We start from the raw sequence: 22,130 nt of genomic DNA on the forward strand, positions 1-22,130 counted from the left end.
TGTTGTAGGAGTGGAGCTGCCTATTTCCGATACCCCCCAGTAGCGCATAGGGTCATGGGCTCGTACTACAGCTCCTGGTTACTCAGCTCCGCTCTTTTAGCGTCGCCTCTACACACTTAGAATAATTAGCCGTGAGTGTTTCACCTGTCCCCATTGACTAACATTCTTTACTAAACGATGGGATGGTTACTCACTGCGTTCAGGGACCCACCCTGTTAATGTATGGTTTAGTCGAAGTCCAGTCTCATTTGAAGAAAAGGAAAAAATAAATTTCAGTTCATCCTTGAAGAAAAACTGAAGTAGTTCTTGTTGGTAGAAAAATCAAAATCTGTCCAGTTTCGAAGAAAAACCAAAGTGATTCTCGTTGGTAGAAAAATCAAAATCTGTCCAGTTTCGAAGAAAAACCAAAGTGATTCTTGTTGGTAGAAAAATCAAAATCTGTCCACTTTCGAAGAAAAACCAAAGTGATTCTTGTTGGTGGAAAAATCAAAATCTGTCTAACATGGCAAAAAGGAAGGGCAAGGGAAAAGGGGACTTCGGCAAGGGAATACCAAAGTCGACTAACTGGGTTAAGGTGTCTCCTATTATGGAAAAGGGGCGATAAATGCTCACAGGTACGCCCCAGTAGGATAATAAGGAATAAGGGAAATGAGTCAAAAATGGAAATCTAACGTAACCTACACAAACGATGGGTACCCGCAGCCACCACGGGAAACCTAGATATCCTAGAGCATAGTTCAGACTCATAATCTAGTTCACCACTAGGTAGCTTTCGAAAGACTAGTACTAACGCTAACTAGTGTCTTGGTTAGTCTCTCTTTCTCGGTTAGTTGGTTGGATACAGTTTAACCATAAGCCCTGTTTTTCCTAAACCGGTTGCTTATTCCATCCCCCAACTCAGCCCCTCCCTCCCTTGAGCGCCTCGCAGCACGCTCTAACAAACTCGCTATCAGTAGCTTCACGGCCGACCAGAGCAGCAGGTCGCCGATAATGTCCATTCACTTTGAACGGCCTCTCCCACTCACTCTAGAGTGTGAGATATCCTGAGGGGGGCTGGTTGTCGTTTCTTAGACACGAAACAGTGCTATCTCCTTTGTTACAAGTACACTCTAGACCCGTACATAAGAGTCCTTTTTCATGAATCAATGTTCTTCAAAGATACTACTTTCGTGCCCGTTCAGGGTCGTCTGACATGAAATTTTGTCAACGAGTATCGCTTCCCAAGCTTTGTGCCCATCACTCTAGGAAGCCACTACTCGGGTTCTTTTTTGGGACTATTATCAATCCCGATTTTCCAGTAAAAATCGATAACAAGCCCCACGTTGGGCGCCACATATCAGATTTCCCTTACCCGCAGGACTAATCGGGAGAAATGTCCTGACCGGCTCTCCGTTTAAAGGGTCGAGCTCCCCCCTATTCTCTCCCCCGGCCGGCACCAACGCCGTGAGCGCGAGAGGACGAGGAGCTGTTAAGCCGGTGTCGAGATGAATTCGCCTAGGTGTGCTCACTGCCTTTAGTTTTACGGAGCCAATCCGGTCTGCCCTCACTAATCACCCCTTGATGAGTAACCGCACCGAGTGAAAGGATAATTAAAATGAGTACTCCGTTTTTACGGCAGCTTCATCCCTTATAAATCGTTGGCATTTGTTAAAGACCTAGTAAATTTAACAGTCCTTGTTAGGACCGTACGGATTGGTGTTGGTATTGAGCCGAAGGCGATTTGGATGAGTTACTCTTTTTAGGAATGGTAATACGACCCGGTGGTATTGGTATCGTCGAAGTTCAATCACTTATAAGAGGTTGAGTGTTAAGGTCGAGATTAATTCTCATTATAAGAATGACAAAGATAGAATAGAATTAAAGCAAGGTATTTATTTCAGTGATTACACAAGGTTAGATTGATAATATGACAGTATGGGTTTGCGATATAAAATGAACAATAATAAGAATAATAAAAATGGAATGAAATAGAAGTTGTTCAAAAGTAATAAATCACAAAATAAGTATTTACCTTTTTTGAGTGAGCTTTTAAGGAGTGATCAAGTCCTACGGAGCCGTAACGCCAATTAATAATAAGATAATTTGGACACAAGAATACCTGAACAGCTGACTAGCCCTTTTCCCTTATTCCGCGCAATGTCAATAGAGGTTCTATTAGTTACCTTATTATAATATCCTTTTTGTCTTACCCAATTAAATAAGAAGATTAAAAAATGAAGTCCTCCTGCCAGCTTGTCCCTGAGCATTGCGAGGGGAAAAAGAACGTGTGTCTCCCTATCTCGAGAGAGTCAGGAGCCCCGTTTGTCAGTGTGGGGGATTTTTATAACTTCTGTTCCCGCCTTTCAGCGTCCTAACTTTTTGACTGGAGTGGAAAGCACCTATCTCTCCATTACTCATTCAGTGTCCCGACTTGACCTCCCTTTTGCCCACCCAAAATAGGTTCACAGTAAATACTATTGACCACAAACATAATACATCCATTCAATGACAAGCATATTTCATATGTCTTAAACACAATCAATACACTTCATCACTTCTCGTTAATCTCTTAAGCATTCTGCAAGACATGTGTATATGTTAATTATCAGTTAATATTTATACATTCATGTGAATACAATTCTCTCATGCATTTCAACAGGTCCGTGCTTACTTCGTAGAGCATTCGTGTGCTTCGTTGCCTGAGAGAGACAACCTTACACAGGTTATAATCTTTGCATAAAAGCTGTTCCAAAGCATTGTACATTAGTAATACAAAAATCAAAATAATATATAACAGCCTTATTAGGCTTGATGTACTTTTTATCACTGATTTCCAAAAGAACATCTGAATTATAACATCACAGAGAATCATCAAAATTATCTCAAGGATATAACATCAAGCAATTGATTATATAAGCAGTTGACCTCAGGATGTGTTTGTTTACTATGACAAGGGGTTTTAATAGCATTGATATACATAAGAAGACTTATGCTTGACCTGGCGACTCTTTCTTTATGATCTAATTTGGTTTGTCGACCTCTGGTGGTTGAACCAGGAATTGAAACTGGGGCTAAGCTCAATCACATTAACCCAGCCACATATGCCAATTACAACCTTTTTGTACCATTGCTTATGTGTGTGGCCTGGCCGCCCACCCGACACCTGCGATTGGCTGGCGACCGGTTCAGGGTGTACCCTGCCTCCTGCCGGAAGATGGCTGGGATAGGCTCTAGCAGCCCGTGACCCTAGTGAGGATAAGCGGTTAAGAAAATGGATGGTGGATGTTTTTGATAAAGTGACATTGTTCAGCAATATCTGAATTTGCACATGCATATTTTGTTTATTTTTGATTTATTTGGTATTTATTTATAGTTGTACAAATTCTAGGTCACATTAATGGTGGAAAAACTTTGAAAATGACTTATCTTGGTCAAAATTAGAAACGTAGAAACAATATTAGTATAAGACCATTTCTTATAGTGTAATTTTCCTTCATTTGTTATTTTATTTTATATTTTTTTGGTTTTAGATTGTGATTTTGTTCAGCAATATCTGAATTTGCGCATTCACATTTTATTTAGTTATTTTTTGACGTTCATACTCTGAATAAAAAATAAGTTAGAAGTTACTCACGAGTTACTCTGTATTTTTTTTCACTGAGTATTGTCTCACTCTTACTCAAGTAATTATTGGAGGACTATTTTTTACTTTTCCTTAAATCATATTATTCAAAAGTAACAGTAATCTTACTTAAGTACAATACTTGGCTTCTCTACGCACCTCTGCTCCAAGCCCTCTACTCACTAACTTGACCCCCTCCATACTGTTTTAGTAAAACCAGAGCTGTCATGTTCTGAAAATCACTGAAGTCTGAGTCTTCCGGCCGTAAAAAAAAAAATCCAGCATCTAACATTACTGGTCAGTACGGCATCGTGTCCGGCCATCGTGACGCTTGAGACGCTGGGCCACTGTGGCTATTAAAAATTTCATAATTGAATTCGAAGAAATAAACAGTATATTATTTAAATATAGTATATACAGTATTAAACATTGAACAGCTGTTTGGTGCATGCTATTTTTTCTCCTGGTGTCAACGCATTGTAAGTAACTAATAATCGCCTCCACGGTAACGAATAAGGTACACTTCTTACCATGCGTCTTATAAGTGTTATCATGAAGGGAGGAGGAGGAGTGGGGAGGCAAAAACGGAAAAGCCATGCTAATTGCTAAGCTATCCTGACATGAAGGCACAAAACACCAATATAATTGATTTGGTAATACAGTGCACTTGTCACATAAGGGGCTTTTCCAACAACCGGACCAGGAACTTTGAGTTCCTGGTAGCAAAAGGTTCCTGTAGCCCATGTGGTTTGTGTTTCCATCACACTTACAGTATTAGTTCAGGGTAGCTTCAGCAAATGAGAATAATTTTGCTGACACCTAAAGGATCTAAAAGATGTGGGTATTTCAAGCTTTCAAGTTAATGTCTCGTTTTATATCCATCCATTGTCTGTACCGCTTTATCCTCACAAGGGTCGTGGGCGTGCTGGAGCCTATCCCAGGTATCTTCGGGCACACCCTGAACTGGTTGCCAGCCAGTTGTAGGGCACATATAAACAAACAACCATTCAGAATCAGAATCAGAATCATCTTTATTTTGCCAAGTATGTCCAAAAAACACACAAGGAATTTGTCTCCGGTAGTTGGAGCCACTCTAGTAGTCACTGAACAATAAAAGGTTGATAGTAATCTGGTAATGCCGGTACATTTATTATTTTTTTTTTTTTTGACAATTGTGCAAAAAGATACATAGTCCTTTAGCAATTAGAGCAGTTTGAATGACTAATGTTGCAATAGTCTGGTGCAATGACCATTGTGCAAAGGGCGCCGAGACTTCAAGGAATGTATGTAGTATAAAGTGATGAGTAGTGCGATAATCTTGGACAATGTCGATTGTGCAAATGTTGCAGATACTCCTCAGTCAGTGTGCAAGTGGTGCAGATGCTACTCTGGCATGAGTGGCAAGTATTGGTCAACAACAGATATGCAAATAGTGCAGCGTGGCGAGACGACTACAGTGAGTGCACTGTAGTCGTCGTAGTCGAGTGCACGAGTAATACAGTTACAGTTAGTTACAGTTAATACAGTTAGTCGGAGTTTTTCCTTTTTTGTAGCGTCACCAAACTAGACTGTGATGGAAGAACACAGGACAGGACTGATTCGATGACTGCTGTGTAGAACTGCTTCAACAGCTCCTGTGGCAGGCCGTGCTGGGCCTGTTTGAGGACGAAGTTGATGTTGATCGCCCACTTCAGGTCCTGAGAGACTGTCATTCCCAGGAACTTGAAGGTCTCGAAGGTTAACACAAGGCAGTTGGAGAGCGTGAGGGGCAGCTGTGGCGAAGGATGCCTCCTGAAGTTTACGATCATCTCTACAGTCTTGAGCGTCTTCAGCTCCAGGTTGTGTCGGCCGCACCCCAGCTCCAGCCGCTCTAATTCCTGTCGATATGCAGACCCGTCACCGTCTTTGATGAGGCCAAAGACAGTGGTGTCATCTGCAAACTTCAGGAGTTTGACAGCCGGGTGCGTTGAGGTGCAGTCGTTCGCGCACACATTCACACCTAAGGGCAATTTAGAGTCTTCAATCAGCCTACCATGCATGTTTTGGGGATGTGGGAGGATACTGGAGTGCCTGGAGAAAACCCACGCAGGCACGGGGAGAACATGCAAACTCCACACAGAATTTGAATTCTGGTCCTCAGAACTGTGAGGCAGATGTGCTAACCAGTGGACCACCGTGCCGCTCTTATTTTACATGTTAATCTAAATTTCAAATATTTTTGATACCTTTAAAACCTAAATCTTTATCCAGGTTAGGCAATTGAGAACTGATTCTCATCAGAATCATCTTTGTTTGCCAAGTATGTCCAAAAAAGGAATTTGTCTCCGATAATATATCAGAATCAGAATCATCTTTATTTGCCAAGTATGTCCAAAACACACAAGGAATTTGTCTCCGGTAGTTGGAGCCGCTCTAGTACAACAGACAGTCAATTTACAGAACACTTTGGAGACATAAAGACATTGACAAAAAAACAATTGTGCAAAAAGATGCAGAGTCCTCTAGCACTTAGAGCAGTTCGAATGACTAGTATTGCAATAGTCCGGTGCAATGACCATTGTGCAAAGGGCGCTGAGACTTCAAGGAGTGTATGCGGTTTAAAGTGACGAGTAGTGCGATCATCTGGGACAATGTTGGTTGTGCAAATGTTACAGATACTCCTCAATCAGTGTGCAAATGGAGCAGATGCTACTCTGGCACGAGTGGCCAGTATATGCAAATAGTGCAGCATGGCGAGACAACTACAGTGAGTGCACGAGTAATACATAATTGGCCCCACATGTGACAACGAACTCAAGTCAAAAAATTGCCATCTTATTGTAATGGAATTATAGGTTAGGTGTTTAAGAAGTTGATCGCAAGAGGGAAGAAGCTGTTGGAATGTCTACTAGTTCTAGTTTGCATTGATCGGTAGCGCCTACCTGAGGGAAGGAGCTGGAAGAGCTGGTGACCGGGGTGCGGAGGTTCCGAGAGGATTTTGCACGCCCTTGTCTTAGTTCTGGCAGCGTGCAAGTCCTCAATGGTGGGTAGGGGGGTACCGACAATCCTTTCAGCAGTTTTGATTGTCCGTTGCAGTCGGAGTTTGTCCTTTTTTGTAGCAGCACCAAACCAGACTCTGATGGAAGAACACAGGACTGATTCGATCACCGCTGTGTAGAACTGTCTCAGCAGCTCCGGTGGCAGGCCGTGCTTTCTCAGAAGCCGCAGGAAGTACATCCTCTGCTGGGCCTTTTTGAGGACGGAGTTGATGTTGGTCGCCCACTTCAGGTCCTGAGAGATTGTAATTCCCAGGAACTTGAAGGTCTCGACGGTTGACACAAGGCAGCTGGACAACGTGAGGGGCAGCTGTGGCGAAGGATGCCTCCTGAAGTCCACGATCATCTCTACAGTCTTGAGCGTGTTCAGCTCCAGGTTGTGTCGGCCGCACCACAGCTCCAGCCGCTCCGCTTCCTGTCGATATGCAGACTCGTCACCGTCCTTGATGAGGCAGATGACAGTGGTGTAATCTGCAAACTTCAGGAGTTTGACAGTCTGGTTCGCTGAGGTGCAGTCGTTCGTGTAGAGAGAGAAGAGCAGTGGAGAGAGGACACAACCTTGGGGGGCCCCAGTGCTGATGCTGCGTGTGGATGAGGTGGCGTCCCCCAGCCTGACCTGCTGTGTCCTCCCCGTCAGAAAGCTGTAAATCCAGTGGCAGATGGCAGGTGAGACGCTGAGCTGGAGAAGCTTGGTTGAAAGGAGTTCAGGGATGATGGTGTTGAACGCTGAGCTGAAGTCCACGAACAGGATCTTCGCGTAGGTCCCTGCACTGTCGAGGTGTTCTAGGATGAAGTGCAGTCCCATGTTGACTGCATCATCCGCAGACCTGTTCGCTTGGTAGGCAAACTGCAGGGGGTCCAGCAGGGGACCTGTGACACTCTTGAGGTGGTCCAGCACGAGTCGTTCAAAGGACTTCATGACCACAGATGTCAAAGCGACAGGCCTGTAGTCATTCAGACCCGAGATTGCAGGTTTCTTGGGGACTGGAATGATGGTGGAGCGTTTGAAACAGGATGGAAGTTCGCACATTTCCAAAGATCTGTTGAAGATCTGAGTGAAGACTGGAGCGAGCTGGTCCACGCAGACTTTGAGGCAGGATGGGGACACATGGTCCGGGCCTGCCGCTTTGTTAATCTTCTGTTGTTTGAAGATGTGTCTCACATCCTGTTCATGGATGGTTAACGCAGAAGTCAGAGGTGTGGTTGTGGTCGCGGGTGCGGCCGGGTGGGTGTGTGGTGTGAAACTGTCCTTTTCAAATCTGCAGTAGAAGGTATTTAAGTCGTTGGCTAGTGTGCTATTGTTCTCAGCTTGGGGGGATTGTCGCCTGTAATTAGTCAGTGATTGGAATGCATGCCAGACTGATTTAGAGTCGTTTGCGCTAAACTGTTTTTCCAACTTTGCTGCATAGATCCTCTTTGCAATGTTAATTTCTTTAGTAAGCTTGTTTTCCCCGATGATTCCATGTCGCGGTCCGCTCGATGAATGTTGAAGCCGGGAAGCATGATGGCGCCATCGGGTCCAGCGTCGCAAAGCCAGGTCTCCGTGAAGCACATGGCCGCGGAACGTCCGAAGTATTTACTGGTCTTTAACAGAAGATGAAGCTCGTCCATTTTGTTGGGTAGGGAGCGTACATTCGCGAGGTGGATCGACGGGAACGCCAATCTGTGTCATCTCTTGCGGAGTTTCACCTGAATGCCGGCTCGTTTCCCTCTGCGGCGCCGCTTCCGTCTCCATGCGCCGAAAACCGCGGACGCCGCTCCAGTGAGTAACTCTGGGAAAAAACTGAGCGGATATTCGAAAGTTGGTGACAGAAAGTCCGGAGTAGCCTCCTTGATGGTTAGCAGGTCTCCCCTTGTGTAAGTGAGTCGTGTAAGGTCTCCAAAGACGGACGAAAAACACAAAAACAAAGACAATACTAGAGAGCGCGTTACCGAGGCGACCACACTGGTAGGCGCCATCTTGGATATATATACTTATCATTTGCAATGCCAACCTGGCTGCAGACAGTCTTTGAGGAAGGGAGTTTTATTATATACAAGTACATTTCAATACATTTGAATACTGTATATTGATGATGACACCTAAATAGATTGTGCAACAGAAGCTTGCAGATGACTATACATGTGATTTGTCAGCTGGAAAATAAAATAGGAACACAAGCCTGGAGCTTTACACAGTTCCACTATAAATTTGAGAGCAATAAATCATATTTATAGTCATATGCAGGCTTCTACATTTATTTATATATTTATTTCTTCAAAAAGACTGTTTTTTCCAATGTCTTGGCATTCAGGCGATTACATTTTTCTTCATGCAAGTTGTCCAGCTTTAGAGAACATCCGGTCACATACAAAAACTCGAGTTCGTCTCCTCTGGCCCGGCTGAGGAATACGCACACGCCCGCTTGGGCTCGGAACTCCGCTCCTTAGCGGGACTGAGTTGGCCAGCAGTGGACCTTGCTGGCAGACCTCTTGAAAGTGATATTCATAATAATGCCTCATTGAACAATATACCATAAGTCTGTCTGTCTTAGATGGCCAAGGCAGGCACACCAGTATAATCAGTATTCAATTGATGTAGTGCAACAAAAATCTGTTAAATTATTTTTTATTCTATTTAATGATGTCCTTTCTATATTTTTATCTCTCAATCCATTTTCCATACCGCTTATCCTCACTGGCGTCGCAGGTGTGCTGGCGCCTATCTCAGCTGACTCAGGGCGAGAGGCAGGTTACACCCTGGAATGGTCATCAGCCAATCGCAGAGAACTATAAACAAACAACCGTTCGCACTCACATTCACACCTACGGATAATTTAGCGTCTTCAATTAACCTACCATGCATGTTTTTGGGATGTGGGAGTACCCGGAGAAACCCCACACAGGCACAGGGAGAACATACAAACTCCACACAGGTGAAGCAAGATTTGAACCCGGGTCCTCAGAAGTACAATATTTTGGAGGGCTATTTTTACTCATTAAAATACACATTACAACACTTTTTTGGGGGGGCTACAACTGATTAATGGCATTTCTATTCATTTCATTGGGAAAATATTAATTGAGATATGAGTGTTTTGAGTTAAGAGTGTGGTCATGGAATAAATTAAACTTGTATCTCAAGGTAACATCATAGTTGTTTCTAACAAAAGTTATAACACATAGGTGTGACTGAAAGTGTGAATGGATGTTTATACTCTGTGGATGTTTATACTCTGCCCGGCAATTGACTGGTGACCAGTCCAGGGTCGCCCAAATTAATTTGGATAGACTCCAACTCATTCTGAAACAAATTCTTAGCGCTTTCGGAAAGTTGTTGTTAGTGATGTTTGATATGATACAATGTCATTTAATTTGAGTAATTTGCACATTGTAACCGATTAGTGTGTTCCAAATAGCCAGCCTTTGAATGGTCTTTATTACTCTCTTTCGTATGACGATTGTTTCTTTTCTTTAGACCTTCACGACTTCCCTCCAGACAGCAGGAGTCCTCAGACAGCTTATGAAGGCATTGGAACATTCCTAGCATGCCAGCCTCCTCCACATTACCCAGGTATCTTTTTAATGTCGGGGATCCTTTGCATACAATATTTCGGACTTTTAGGAATATACTGTAGCATGACTTACTCAAAAAGGTATTGTAAATGCACACCATGTATACTGCTTTCTACATGCACTGTTGCTTAATAAGATAAACGTCAATGTTTTCTCTTTTTAGCTCTATCCTACCGGTGGCTCCTCAATGAGTTTCCTAACTTCATCAAGAAAGATGATGGCCGCTGGTTTGTATCCCAGGTAACTGGTAATCTCTACCTTGCAAAAGCGGAGCCCAACGACACTGGAAACTACTTCTGCTTTACTACCATCAACATGGACATCAGTACAAAGAGTACCTTCAGCAAAGCTAACCAACTCACTGTGCTGCCTGAAGGTAAGATGCAAGCTCAGTGCTCTGCTGAGCACACCAAGACCTTCTCAAATGTGATCTTTTGATGTAGCCCCAAGTAATTTTGAAAATGGCACACAAATGTGCTCATCACAGTACTTATGATCTTAACATGAGTTCCAAAAGGCATCTCAATTTTATCTCTTCAGTTTTTGTCAAAGTAATAAAGGGGAGAAATAGTAATTGACCAACTTATCCAAAATAGGACAACTACAATTTTATTGTGCTTTCATCCACTTAAATACTGCTGGGGATTTCTAAAAAAAATCAAAAAGATGTCAATTTTAATTCACCATGGTTGGCTCAGCATTCTTTTTTTTTATTTTTTGTATGCGCATTTCATCCATCCATCCATCCATCCATCCATTTTCTACCGCTATCCGAGGTCGTGTCGCGGGGGCAGTAGCTTTAGCAGGTACGCCCAGACTTCCCTCTCCCCAGGCACTTCCTCCAGCTCTTCCGGGGGGATCCCGAGGCTTTTCCATGTCAGCCGAGAGACGTAGTCTCTCCACCGTGTCCTGGGTCGTCCCCGGAGTCTCCTTCCGGTGGGACGTGCCCGGAACACCTCACCAGTCCGGGAGGCATCCGAATCAGATGCCCCAGCCACCTCATCTGGCTCCTCTCAATGCGGAGGAGCATCGGCTCTACTTTGAGCTCCTCCCGGATGACCAAGCTTCTCACCCTATCTCTAAGGGAGAGCCTGGATACCCTGCGGAGGAAACTAATTTCGGCCGCTTGCATCCAGGATCTTGTTCTTTCGGTCACGACCCACAGCTCATGACCATAGGTGAGGGTAGGAACGTAGATCGACCGGTAAATTGAGGGCTTTGCTTTTCGACTTAGCTCCTTCTTTACCACAACGGACCGATACAAAGTCCACATCACTGCAGACGCTTCACCGATCCGCCTGTCGACCTCCCGTTCCATTCTTCCCTCACTCGTGAACAAGACTCAAGATTCTTGAACTCCTCCACTTGGGGCAGGATCTGGTGTGCCCTCCCTGGAGAGGGCACACCACCCTTTTCAGCATTTATAGGCACATAATACCACCATCCATCCATCCATCCATTTTCTGTACCGCTTATCCTCACTCGGGACGCGGACGTGCCGGAGCCTATCCTAGCTATCTTCAGGCGAGAGGTGGTGTACACTCTGGACTGATCGCCAGCCAGTCGCAGATAATACCACCAGAATTGGGTATTATTATCACATATGGTGGTTCAGGATCTCTAGCAAGCAACCAATTTATTATTTACACACCACTAATTATCATTATCATCAACAGTAAGAAATTAGCGATTTCAATGAAATAAATCTCTTGTTTAACTGTAGCCAATCCAAAGAAGTCAGCTCCAAGCATCAAAGTGCGCTTTCCAGCGGAGACCTATGCCCTTGCTGGATACACTGCCCAGTTAGAGTGCTTTGCCTATGGAAAGTAAGTTTCAAAACATATTTCCAGTTTTCTCTTAAACTTTTGTCCTAAATCTGGTCTCACTTCGGGCACTTACTTATCTCTCCATTTCCTCTTGTAGCCCAGTTCCAAAACTGAGATGGAAAAAGGTGGATGGACTAATGCCATCCAAGGCAGGTTCTAGTGCTGAGAGTCCCACTCTCATCCTACCAGACCTTTCCTTTGATGACGAGGGTGTCTATGAGTGTGAAGCCCACAATTCTGAGGGAATTGACATGTACCAGGGCCGCATTAGTGTGCAAGGTTTTTCTTCGCATTTATTTACTTTGCAGTCAATCACTGTTCTTTTTTCACATTACCACTTTTAAATATACTGTAATGTAATTCTCCATGCAGTTCTTTTTTTGTGCTTCAGCTCAGCCAGACTGGTTGCAGGTGATGAGTGACTCTGAAGTTGAGATTAGTTCAGAGCTACACTGGAGTTGTGTGGCTGCTGGTAAACCCAGACCTTCCATTCGCTGGCTCCGCAATGGACAGCCGCTCACTACACAGGCACAGGTACTACACAGAATTTTTTTAAAATTTATTTATCCATAAAATTCATACATTTTGCACTGTTTCTTTATTTTATTTAAAAATGTTCCTATAAGCATCTAAATTGACCTATGGGACAACCCATTTCACAAAAGGAAGAGCTGTATACAAGTTCAAAGAAATAATAAGGGAGAAAACCATGAATTTCTGTCTCCTTTCAGGCAGCTAAGAAAGAAGTATATGTGGAATCATTTGGAATCACCCTCAATTGGTATTAAATATTCTAATGTGAAAAGATTTTCTTTTCACTTTTTAACAGGTGGGAGTCGGTCACATGTGCAAGTGAAAAGCAAGTCTCAAGTCATAACCTTTAAGTCTCAAGCAAGTCCCAAGTCACTGTGGGAAAGATTCAAGCAAGTCGAGTCGCCATGAAATTTCAAGCAAGTCGAGTCAAGTCATTACTTGGGTTAAGCAAGTTGCTTGCCATGTCATACAAATTTGCTCCAGTTGCAACATATATTTGAGCGGTCATAAAATTATTTTTCACATCTTTTTTTCCCATAAAAACATCCATCCATCCATACTACTTACTCACTAGGGTCGCGGGTGTGCTTGAGCCTATTCCAGCTTTCTTCAGGCGAGAGACGGGGTACACCCTGAATTGGTTTCCAGCCAATCCCAGGGCACATATAAACAAACAACCATTCGCACTCACATCCACACCTACGGGCAATTTAGAGTCTACAATCAACCCACCCCCCATGTTTTTTTGGGATGGGGGAAGAAACCGGAGTGCCCGGCGAAAACCCACGCAGGCTCAGGGAGAACATGCAAACTCCACACAGGTGGGGCCGGAATTTGAACCCTGGTCCTCAGAACTGTGAGCCAGATGTGCTAACCAGTCATCACCGTGCTGCCCCTAAATCATAACACATAAAAAAAAGTATTCACACCTTACAAAAGTTGAACAACAAAAATGAACAACAACTGAGAGTATGATTGATTTAATGTATTGCACTGAATCTTTTTATTTTTTATTTCAAACTCAAATTAACTCAACATTATTTCTGAACAAACTATGCTGTGTACTTTGTGGTGACAGCCTAGTAACTCCTATGGTTCTTAAGAGAACACCATTAAACAAAGCCAAGACAGTTTTCTGTTGGTCAAATATACAGTAATTAGGTGTGTACCTAATGGGCTAATGGAGAATGAAAGAGATTCATAATTAACGGAATAATACGAAATAAAAATGTTGCCATCCTTCAAAAAAAAAAAAAAAAAAAGTAATGTGAACAAAATCTGCATTCCTCCTGTGTCCTCTACTAATTAAATCACTCAGTTGGGTTTGATTTTTATTTAAAAGCACTGGTTTTGGACAATTGACAAATGTCATTAGATTAAAGCTAATGCTATGGGCTCAATTTGAAAAACATAGTGCAGACAGTTTTATCACAGGGCCGAAACAACAGATGACATTTTAATCGTGAGACTTCAAAAAACACGGTCAGTAGTCTATCAAAGTGTTTGGAACGTACTTTTGTCAATGACTTTTTATCACCGTGATTGTAATGCAAAGTGATTCGATACAGCAGACCTATAATGCACCTGGCATCTTCTAGCTCTAACTCTTTGGTAATACCCGCAAATGTCTTCACACTTTTTTTTTTTTTTTTCTTTTTTTTATATAAATCTCCACAACTGACTGCTAGCAACGCCACTTCACTTCTTCTGCATTCAGCGGTTAGCATTGTATTTTAGGCACTACTTTCTTCTGTAGAGTGCACACCACATTAGTAAATGAGAGTGAGTGAGAGAGAGAGAAAAATAGAGTTTTGCGTACCTATGAACCGAAACGAAAGGTTCGGACAACTATCATAAATCGGCCCACTCCTAGTTACGTTACTTAGCTGTACTAAAACGTTCACATTTACTTCATTATCCTTCTTTATTTTTAATCGTCCCAAACCAGTCTATGAAACTTAATGTTTGACAAGCTAGCCAAACTGTTAAATTAGCTTACCTGTCTTTGAGAGTTTTGTGGTGACGGATGAAGTTCGACGCCGTCGTTTTTGTCCTGATTGCGCGAGTTGCAAACCATGCATGTGACCATCCTCTTTTTGCAGACTTAATCGACAACATAATCCTTGAATCCAAATGTTATTATCTTTGGTGCTCCTTCCATCGTTGTTCACGCAGGTGGTTACTTCACACTGACAAGTGGGCAACAATGCAAACTGTTTAATAATTTTCTTCCATCCATCCATCCATTTCCATTACCGCTTATCCTCACTAGGGTCGCGGGCTGCTGGAGCCTATCCCAGCTATCTCCGGGCGAGAGGCGGGGTACACCCTGAACTGGTCGCCAGCCAATCGCAGGGCATATAGAAACAAACAACCATTCATACTCACATTCACACCTACGGGCAATTTAGAGTCCTCAATCCACCTACCAAGCATGTTTTTGGGATGTGGGAGGAAACCGGAGTGCCCGGAGAAAACCCACCAAGGCATGGGGAGAACATTCAAACTCCAGACAGGCGGGACCGGGATTTGTACCCCGGTCCCCAAAACTGCGAGGCAGATGTGCTAACCAGTCGCTCACCGTATGAATATTATTTTTTTCATTTTTTTTTTTCCCCAAAAAAAAAAAAATGTCAAACTGTCTTAATTAAAATGCAGATTTCCAACTTTAAACGAGATGACGTCAAGTCGTGTAAGTTCAAGTCAAAGTCAAGTCACTTGGCTACCAAGTCTAAAGACAGGTCAAGTCTTTCTTAAGTATTTGACAAGCAAGTCTCAAGTTATAAAACTGGCAACTCAAGTCGACACGAGTCAAGTCTTTTGACTCAAGTTCCCCCATTTCTGCTTTTTAACCTCCCTTCCTCACCCTTTTCTCTCTCCATCCACTTAACAATGAACTGTCCAGGATAGAGTAGAAGTAAATGGAGCTCGTCTCAAGATCAGCAGCCTATACCTGGAAGATTCTGGGATGTACCAGTGTGTTGCTGAGAACAAGCATGGAACAATCTACTCTACTGCTGAGCTACGAGTCCAAGGTAGGACAAATGCACCTTTTAATTAGAGCTACTTGAAAATTGTACCCCTTTGACCCATCTCTTTACCTAAAGTTTGATCATCTCCATTCTGTATCTCCTACCTGTTTCAGTTCAGGCTCCAGACTTCAGGTTAAACCCCGTGCGGAAACTGATCCCTGCAGCCAGAGGGGGACAAGTGATAATTGAATGTCGCCCACGAGCAGCCCCTAAGCCGAGCCTGTTCTGGAGTCGTGGGACTGAGTTGCTCATCAACAGTAGCAGGTATTTACACGAAATAATTTCTTGATTATGATATGAATCATTTTACTGTACAATAAAAAAGGGGATTATAGTCACATCGCAAGAAAGTGTGTGGACGGTGAGCGAAACAAAAACATGTTTTACATGAATTGATGAAGCCTGCTCAGATGAGAGGCGAAACGTCTTCTAAGACAACCAGAACAATCCAGTTACAATCGATTCAATGCCCTGAAAATGAAATGACCTGGATGAATGAGAATATTCACAGGGCGCATGCCTGGCTCAAGAAGGTTTAAATTGACATATAGATCCAAGTTACAACCTGGGCCTTTCCGTCTGGCAAACATCAGTTTGTTTTGCTCCTTTACAAAATCAATATGGTTACAATCTGTTCATGGTATGGACACCAGCGCACCATTGACCCTGGATAGAAAAAATCAATATAGAGAATAGATGCACTTTAGTGTCAGTGAGAATGTTTTAGCAAACAGCTAACAGCCTCCATATCACCTAAATAGGGATAGTAACCATCGCAGAGGGTCTCAGTTGGGTGGGCCAGGCCCAGACACGTTAAGGCCTTTTCACACTGCACTTAGCTGTGCACAGCGCGCCGTCGACAAACCCATTCATTGTGTATGTGCTACAAGGGCGCGACGACGGAACGCCGTGTCAGGGTGGGCGTTTATCTTTCGCGCTGCTGCGCCTTGAGGTGGAAAATGTTAAACTTGGGAGCGGCATTGCGCTGATGTCAGACGGAACATCCGATAGGAGAAGCGTTGGTGGAGTGATTCAGAGTGCTAACAGCAATAGACCAACCAGCAGAAAAGCATCCGTGCTACTTCCCGGAAGGGTGCCAAGCAACCACTTCCAAATATAGGCAAGCTTGTGCTGGAAAACCAAGTGCATTGGAAAAAGCCTTTATGAACAACTATCACCTTCCGAATGTGTGATGTCAGAGCAATGGGGTCTGTAGGAGTGGAGTAGTGATGCCCGAGAGATAATATGGTCACATGATTTTAGAACTAAACATGGAGGCTAATGCAGATAATCCATGCACAAATATCCAAGAACTCCAACTAAACACCATCATTTTGACTGCAGATTTTTTTCTTCAGCGAAATTCAGATACTGTCAGATATTTAATCATATGTCATAGTTGAAGTTGTAGCCCATCTTGACTTTGTTAAATGTCTGCTCAGGGTGACTGTGACTCGAGATGGCATCTTGTGGATCACTAACATCAGCAGGGCAGATGAAGGGAAATACACTTGCTTTGCTGAGAATTACCTTGGCAAAGCTAACAGCACAGGACACCTGTCTGTCAGAGGTATAGTTTTACAAACACACACACACACACACACAGAGACATCAGTTTTCTTTGAAATATTTGTCTTTGGAGACCAAATCATACATTTCTTTGAAACAACTAATAACTATTTACGACTGTCCATTTGTATTTGTCACAGTGGATAGAAGCAAATGCCGAGCATCCAAAGCCTGTCTGCCAAAAAGAAAACAATTATACTGTCTGTTGCAGATATAATGATCTACCGCATTACTTTGGATTTACTAATTCTTCATTGATGTGAGATGCTTGAAAAAAGATTGATGTGGTCAAAACCAACAGATGCCACCAAGATCACACTGGCTCCCTCCAACGCTGACATCAATCAGGGTGAGAATGTGACGTTGCAGTGTCATGCCTCCCATGATCCCACCATGGACCTGACCTTCACCTGGGCCCTCAATGGGGCTGTGCTGGACCTGGAGGACTCTTCAGGGCCGTACCATCGAGTAGAAGGGGTGAGTGAATGCTGAGATTTATTATAGATAGCTAGTGTTGAGGGATGTGAAGAGGGGATTTGATTGAGTCATTGACTCATTTCTTACATCTAGGCTTTAAAGCAGTAGCACAGTCAACTACTGTATGAGCAGTTGTTCGTATTTGGAATGTTTTCACTCCACTGGAGAGAAGGGGTGGATGTAGTTCCATGTTTTATTTAAGTTAGTTGCCAACAAAGTGCTTCTCATAATTCTCTTGTATAAAACTCAAGTAAAAAAACAAAGTGGTTCGAAACCTGCCCGAACTATGTGAAAAATAAAATTTATGTGTAGTTCATGTTTTGACCATAAAACTAAATACACAGAGCTGTAGTTACAAACCCAATTCCAATGAAGTTGGGACGTTGTGTTAAACATAAATAAAAACCGAATGCAATGATTTGCAAATTATGTTCAACCTATATGTAATTGAATACACTACAAAGACAAGATATTTAATGTTCAAACTGATAAACTTAATTGTTTTTAGCAAATAATCATCCATCCATCTATCCATTTTCTGAGCCGCTTCTCCTCACTAGGGTCGCGGGGGTGCTGGAGCCTATCCCAGCTGTCATTGGGCAGGAGGCGGGGTACACCCTGAACTGGTCGCCAGCCAATCGCAGGGCACAAAGGAACAAACAACCATTCGCACTCACAGTCATGCCTACGGGCAATTTAGAGTCTCCAATTAATGCATGTTTTTGGGATATGGGAGGAAACTGGAGTGCCCGGAGAAAACCCACGCAGGCACGGGGAGAACATGCAAACTCCACACAGGCGGGGCCGGGGATTGAACAGAACTGTGAGGCTGACGCTCTAACCAGTCGGCCCCCGTGCCGCCAAATAATCATTAACTTAGAATTTTATGGCTACAACACGTTCCAATAAACCTGGGAGAGGTGGCAAAAAAGACTGAAAAAGTTGAGGAATGCTCATCAAACGTGTTTAGAACATCCCACAGGTGAACAGGCTCATTGGGAACAGGTGGGTGCCATGATTGTTTATAAAAGGAGTTTCCCTGAATTGCTCACAAGCAAAGATGGGGCGAGGTTCACCTCTTTGTGAACAAGTGCGTGAGAAAATAGTCAAACAGTTTAAGGACAATGTTCCTCAACGTACAATTCCAAGGAATTTAGGCATTTAATCATCCACAATATCATCAAAAGGTTCAGAGAATCTAGAGAAATCACTGCATGTAAGCGGCAAGGCCAAAAACCAACATTGAATGCGCGTGACCTTCTATCCCTCAGGCGGCACTGCATCAAAAACCGACATCAATGTGTAAAGGATATCACCACATGGGCTCAGGAACAGAAAACCAATGTCAGTAAATACAGTTCGGCGCTACATCTGTCAGTGCAACTTGAAACTCTACTATGCAAAGCAAAAGCCATTTATCAACAACACTCAGAAACGCCGCCAGCTTCTCTGGGCCCGAGCTCATCTAAAATGGACAGAGGAAAAGTGTTTTGTGGTCCGACGAGTCCACATTGCATATTGTTTTTGGAAATTGTGGACGTCGTGTCCTACATGCCAAAGAGGAAAAGAACCATCCAGACTGTTATTGACACAAAGTTCAAAAGCCAGCATCTGTGATGGTATGGAGCTGTGTTAGTGCCAAAGGCATGGGTAACTTACACATCTGTGAAGGAACCATTAATGCTGAAAGGTAGATACAGGTTTTGGAGAAACATGCTGCCATCCAAGCAACGTCTTTTTCATTGGACGGCCCTGCTTATTTCAGCAAGACAATGCCAAACCACATTCTGCACTTGTTACAACAGCGTGGCTTCGTAGTTAAAGAGTGCGGGTACGAGACTGACATGCATGCAGTCCAGACCTGTCTCCAATTGATAATGTGTGGCGCATTATGAAGCGTGTAATACGAGAACGGATACCCTAGACTGTTGAACAGCTGAAGCTGTATGTCAAGCAAGAATGGAAAAGAATTGCACCTACAAAGCTTCAACAATTAGTGTCCTCAGTTCCCAAACGTTTATTGAATATTGTTAAAAGAAAAGTTGATGTAACACAGTGGTAAACATGACCCTGTCCCATCTTTTTTGGAACGTGTTGTTGATAGTGTTTTGTTGCAGTTCTTGGATATTTGTGCATGGATTATCTGCATTAGCCTCCGTGTTTAGCTCTAAAATCATGTGACCATATTACCTCTCGGGCATCACTACTCCACTCCTACAGACCCCATTGCTCTGACATCACACATTAGGAAGGTTATAGTTGTTCATAAAGGCTTTTTCCAATGCACTTGGTTTTCCAGCACAAGCTGGCCTCTATTTGGAGGTGGTTGCTTGTCGCCCTACCGGGAAGTAGCACGGTTGCTTTTCTGCTAGTTGGTCTATTGCTGTTAGCACTCCGAATCATTCCGCCAACCCCTCTCCTATCGGATGTTCCGTCTGACATTAACGCAGTGCCGCTCCCCTGAAAATTTTTCACCTCAAAGCGCAGCAGCGTGACGCTAAACGGCCACCTTGTCACGGCGTTCCGTCGTCGCGCCCTTGCAGCACATACACAATGAATGGGTTTGTCGACGGCACGGTGGGCACAGCTAAGTGCAGTGTGAAAAGGCTTTCATGTGTCCGGGCCTGGGTCACCCAAGTGAGACCCCCTGCGATGGTTACTATCCCTATGTAGGTGATATGGAGGGTGTTAGCTGTTTGCTATAACATTCTCACTGACACCCAAGTGCATCTATACTCTATATAGATTTTTTTATCCAGGGTCAATGGTGCGCTGGTGTCCATACCATGAACAGAAGAAGCAAAACAAACTGACGTTTGCCAGACGGAAAGGCCCAGGTTGTAACTTGGATCTATATGTCAATTTAAACCTTATTGAGACAGTAGTGCCAGGCATACGCCCTGTGAATATTCTCATTCATCCAGGTCATTTCATTCTCAGGGCATTGAATCGATTGTAACCGGATTGTTCTGGTTGTCTTAGAAGACGTTTCACCTCTCAGCTCATCTGTAGCAGGCTTCATCAATTCATGTAAAACATGTTTTTGTTTCTCTCAGTGTCCACACACTCTCTTGTGATGTCACTATAATCCCCTTTTTATTGTACAGTAAAATGATTCATATCATAATCAAAAAATTATTTAATGTAAATACCTGCTACTTGATGTTGATGAGCAACTCAGTCCCACGACCCCAGAACAGATTGGGCTTAGGTGCTGCTCGTGGGCGACACTCAATTATCACTTGTCCCCATAACATTCTAAGTTAATGATTATTTTTTAAAAACAATAAAGTTAACATTTTGAACATTAAATATCTTGTCTTTGTAGTGTATTCAATTAAATATAGGTTGAACATGATTTGCAAATCATTGTATTCTGTTTTTATTTATGTTTAACACAATGTCCCAACTTCATTGGAATTGAGGTGTAAATAGAGCTGTATCTGTATATCAGGTGAAAAAATAGTTTCGTATTTCTCTGTCTTGATTTTTTTTTATCATGTATTTGTTTTTATTTCCTGTCCTAAAATATCTTGTTTTGCTTTACTTCTGTAGAAGGAAACCATTGGAGACCTGTTTATTGTGACTGCTCAGCTGAGTCAGGCAGGCACGTATACCTGTACAGCTCAAACTGTGGTGGACAGCGCCTCAGTTACAGCCAAACTGGTGGTGCGAGGTAAGATGCATTCCACTTCTCATGTCACAAATTACTTTGTACAAAAATACAGATCTGCAAAAAATCAAGAGACCAAAAAACAACTCAGCCTCTCATCTGCAAATAAATGTTCAAAATGACTATTTGTATTTGAGAGTTGGCAGTAGTTTAAAGATCCATCCATCCATTTTCTTCCATTTATCCAGGGTCTGGTCGCGGGGGCAGCAGCTTAAGCAGGGAAGCCCAGACTTAAGTCCTGCTCTTCCGGCAACGCATCCCCAGACCCAGACATTGTCTGTCCAGCGTGTCCCGGGGCATAAAACAATAACGTAGAATAAAACAAAAATAGGTAGCGTGGTTGACGACTGGTTAGCACATCTGCCTCATAGTTCTGAGGACCCAGGTTCAAATCCAGCCTTGCATGTGTGGGGTTTGCATGTTCTCATCGTGCCGATGTGGATTTTCTCCGGGTACTCCGGTTTCCTCCCACATTCCAGAAACATGCATGGTAGGTTAAATGAAGACTCTAAATTGCCCATAGGTGTGAATGTGAGTGCGAATTATTGTTTATATGTGCCCCATGTTTGGCTGGCGACCAGTTCAGCGTGTACCCTGCCTCTCGCCCAGAGTGAGCGGGGATAGTCTCCAGCACGCCCGAATGAAAAACAAAAATTTAAATTTTACTCAAACATATACTGAACCTATACGTACCAAAATCAGAGAAACTGATAATTTTGCAATGGTCCCTTATTTTTTCCAGATGTGTATAAGGCCAACAGTTGCTAATATAATTCTATAACAGAACTGATGTTAAATTCGAAACATAGATCATGTGATATGAATGAA

General features: G+C 43.2%; 1 protein-coding gene across 1 annotated transcript in view; it reads left to right on the forward strand.

The window, feature by feature from the left end:
- cntn2 (contactin 2) overlaps positions 1-22,130 on the forward strand; it is a 148,745-nt gene that overhangs the window by 76,018 nt on the left and 50,597 nt on the right. Inside the window, exons 5-14 of the mRNA XM_061688467.1 lie at positions 10,094-10,189; positions 10,355-10,567; positions 11,915-12,017; positions 12,115-12,296; positions 12,409-12,551; positions 15,457-15,586; positions 15,697-15,847; positions 17,026-17,153; positions 17,454-17,629; positions 21,185-21,305. Coding sequence (XP_061544451.1) covers positions 10,094-10,189; positions 10,355-10,567; positions 11,915-12,017; positions 12,115-12,296; positions 12,409-12,551; positions 15,457-15,586; positions 15,697-15,847; positions 17,026-17,153; positions 17,454-17,629; positions 21,185-21,305 — 1,443 coding nt within the window. The remainder of the gene's footprint in view (positions 1-10,093; positions 10,190-10,354; positions 10,568-11,914; positions 12,018-12,114; positions 12,297-12,408; positions 12,552-15,456; positions 15,587-15,696; positions 15,848-17,025; positions 17,154-17,453; positions 17,630-21,184; positions 21,306-22,130) is intronic.

The sequence above is a fragment of the Phycodurus eques genome, chromosome 10 (genome assembly GCF_024500275.1).
Source record: "Phycodurus eques isolate BA_2022a chromosome 10, UOR_Pequ_1.1, whole genome shotgun sequence".
Classification (NCBI taxonomy): Eukaryota; Metazoa; Chordata; class Actinopteri; order Syngnathiformes; family Syngnathidae; genus Phycodurus; species Phycodurus eques.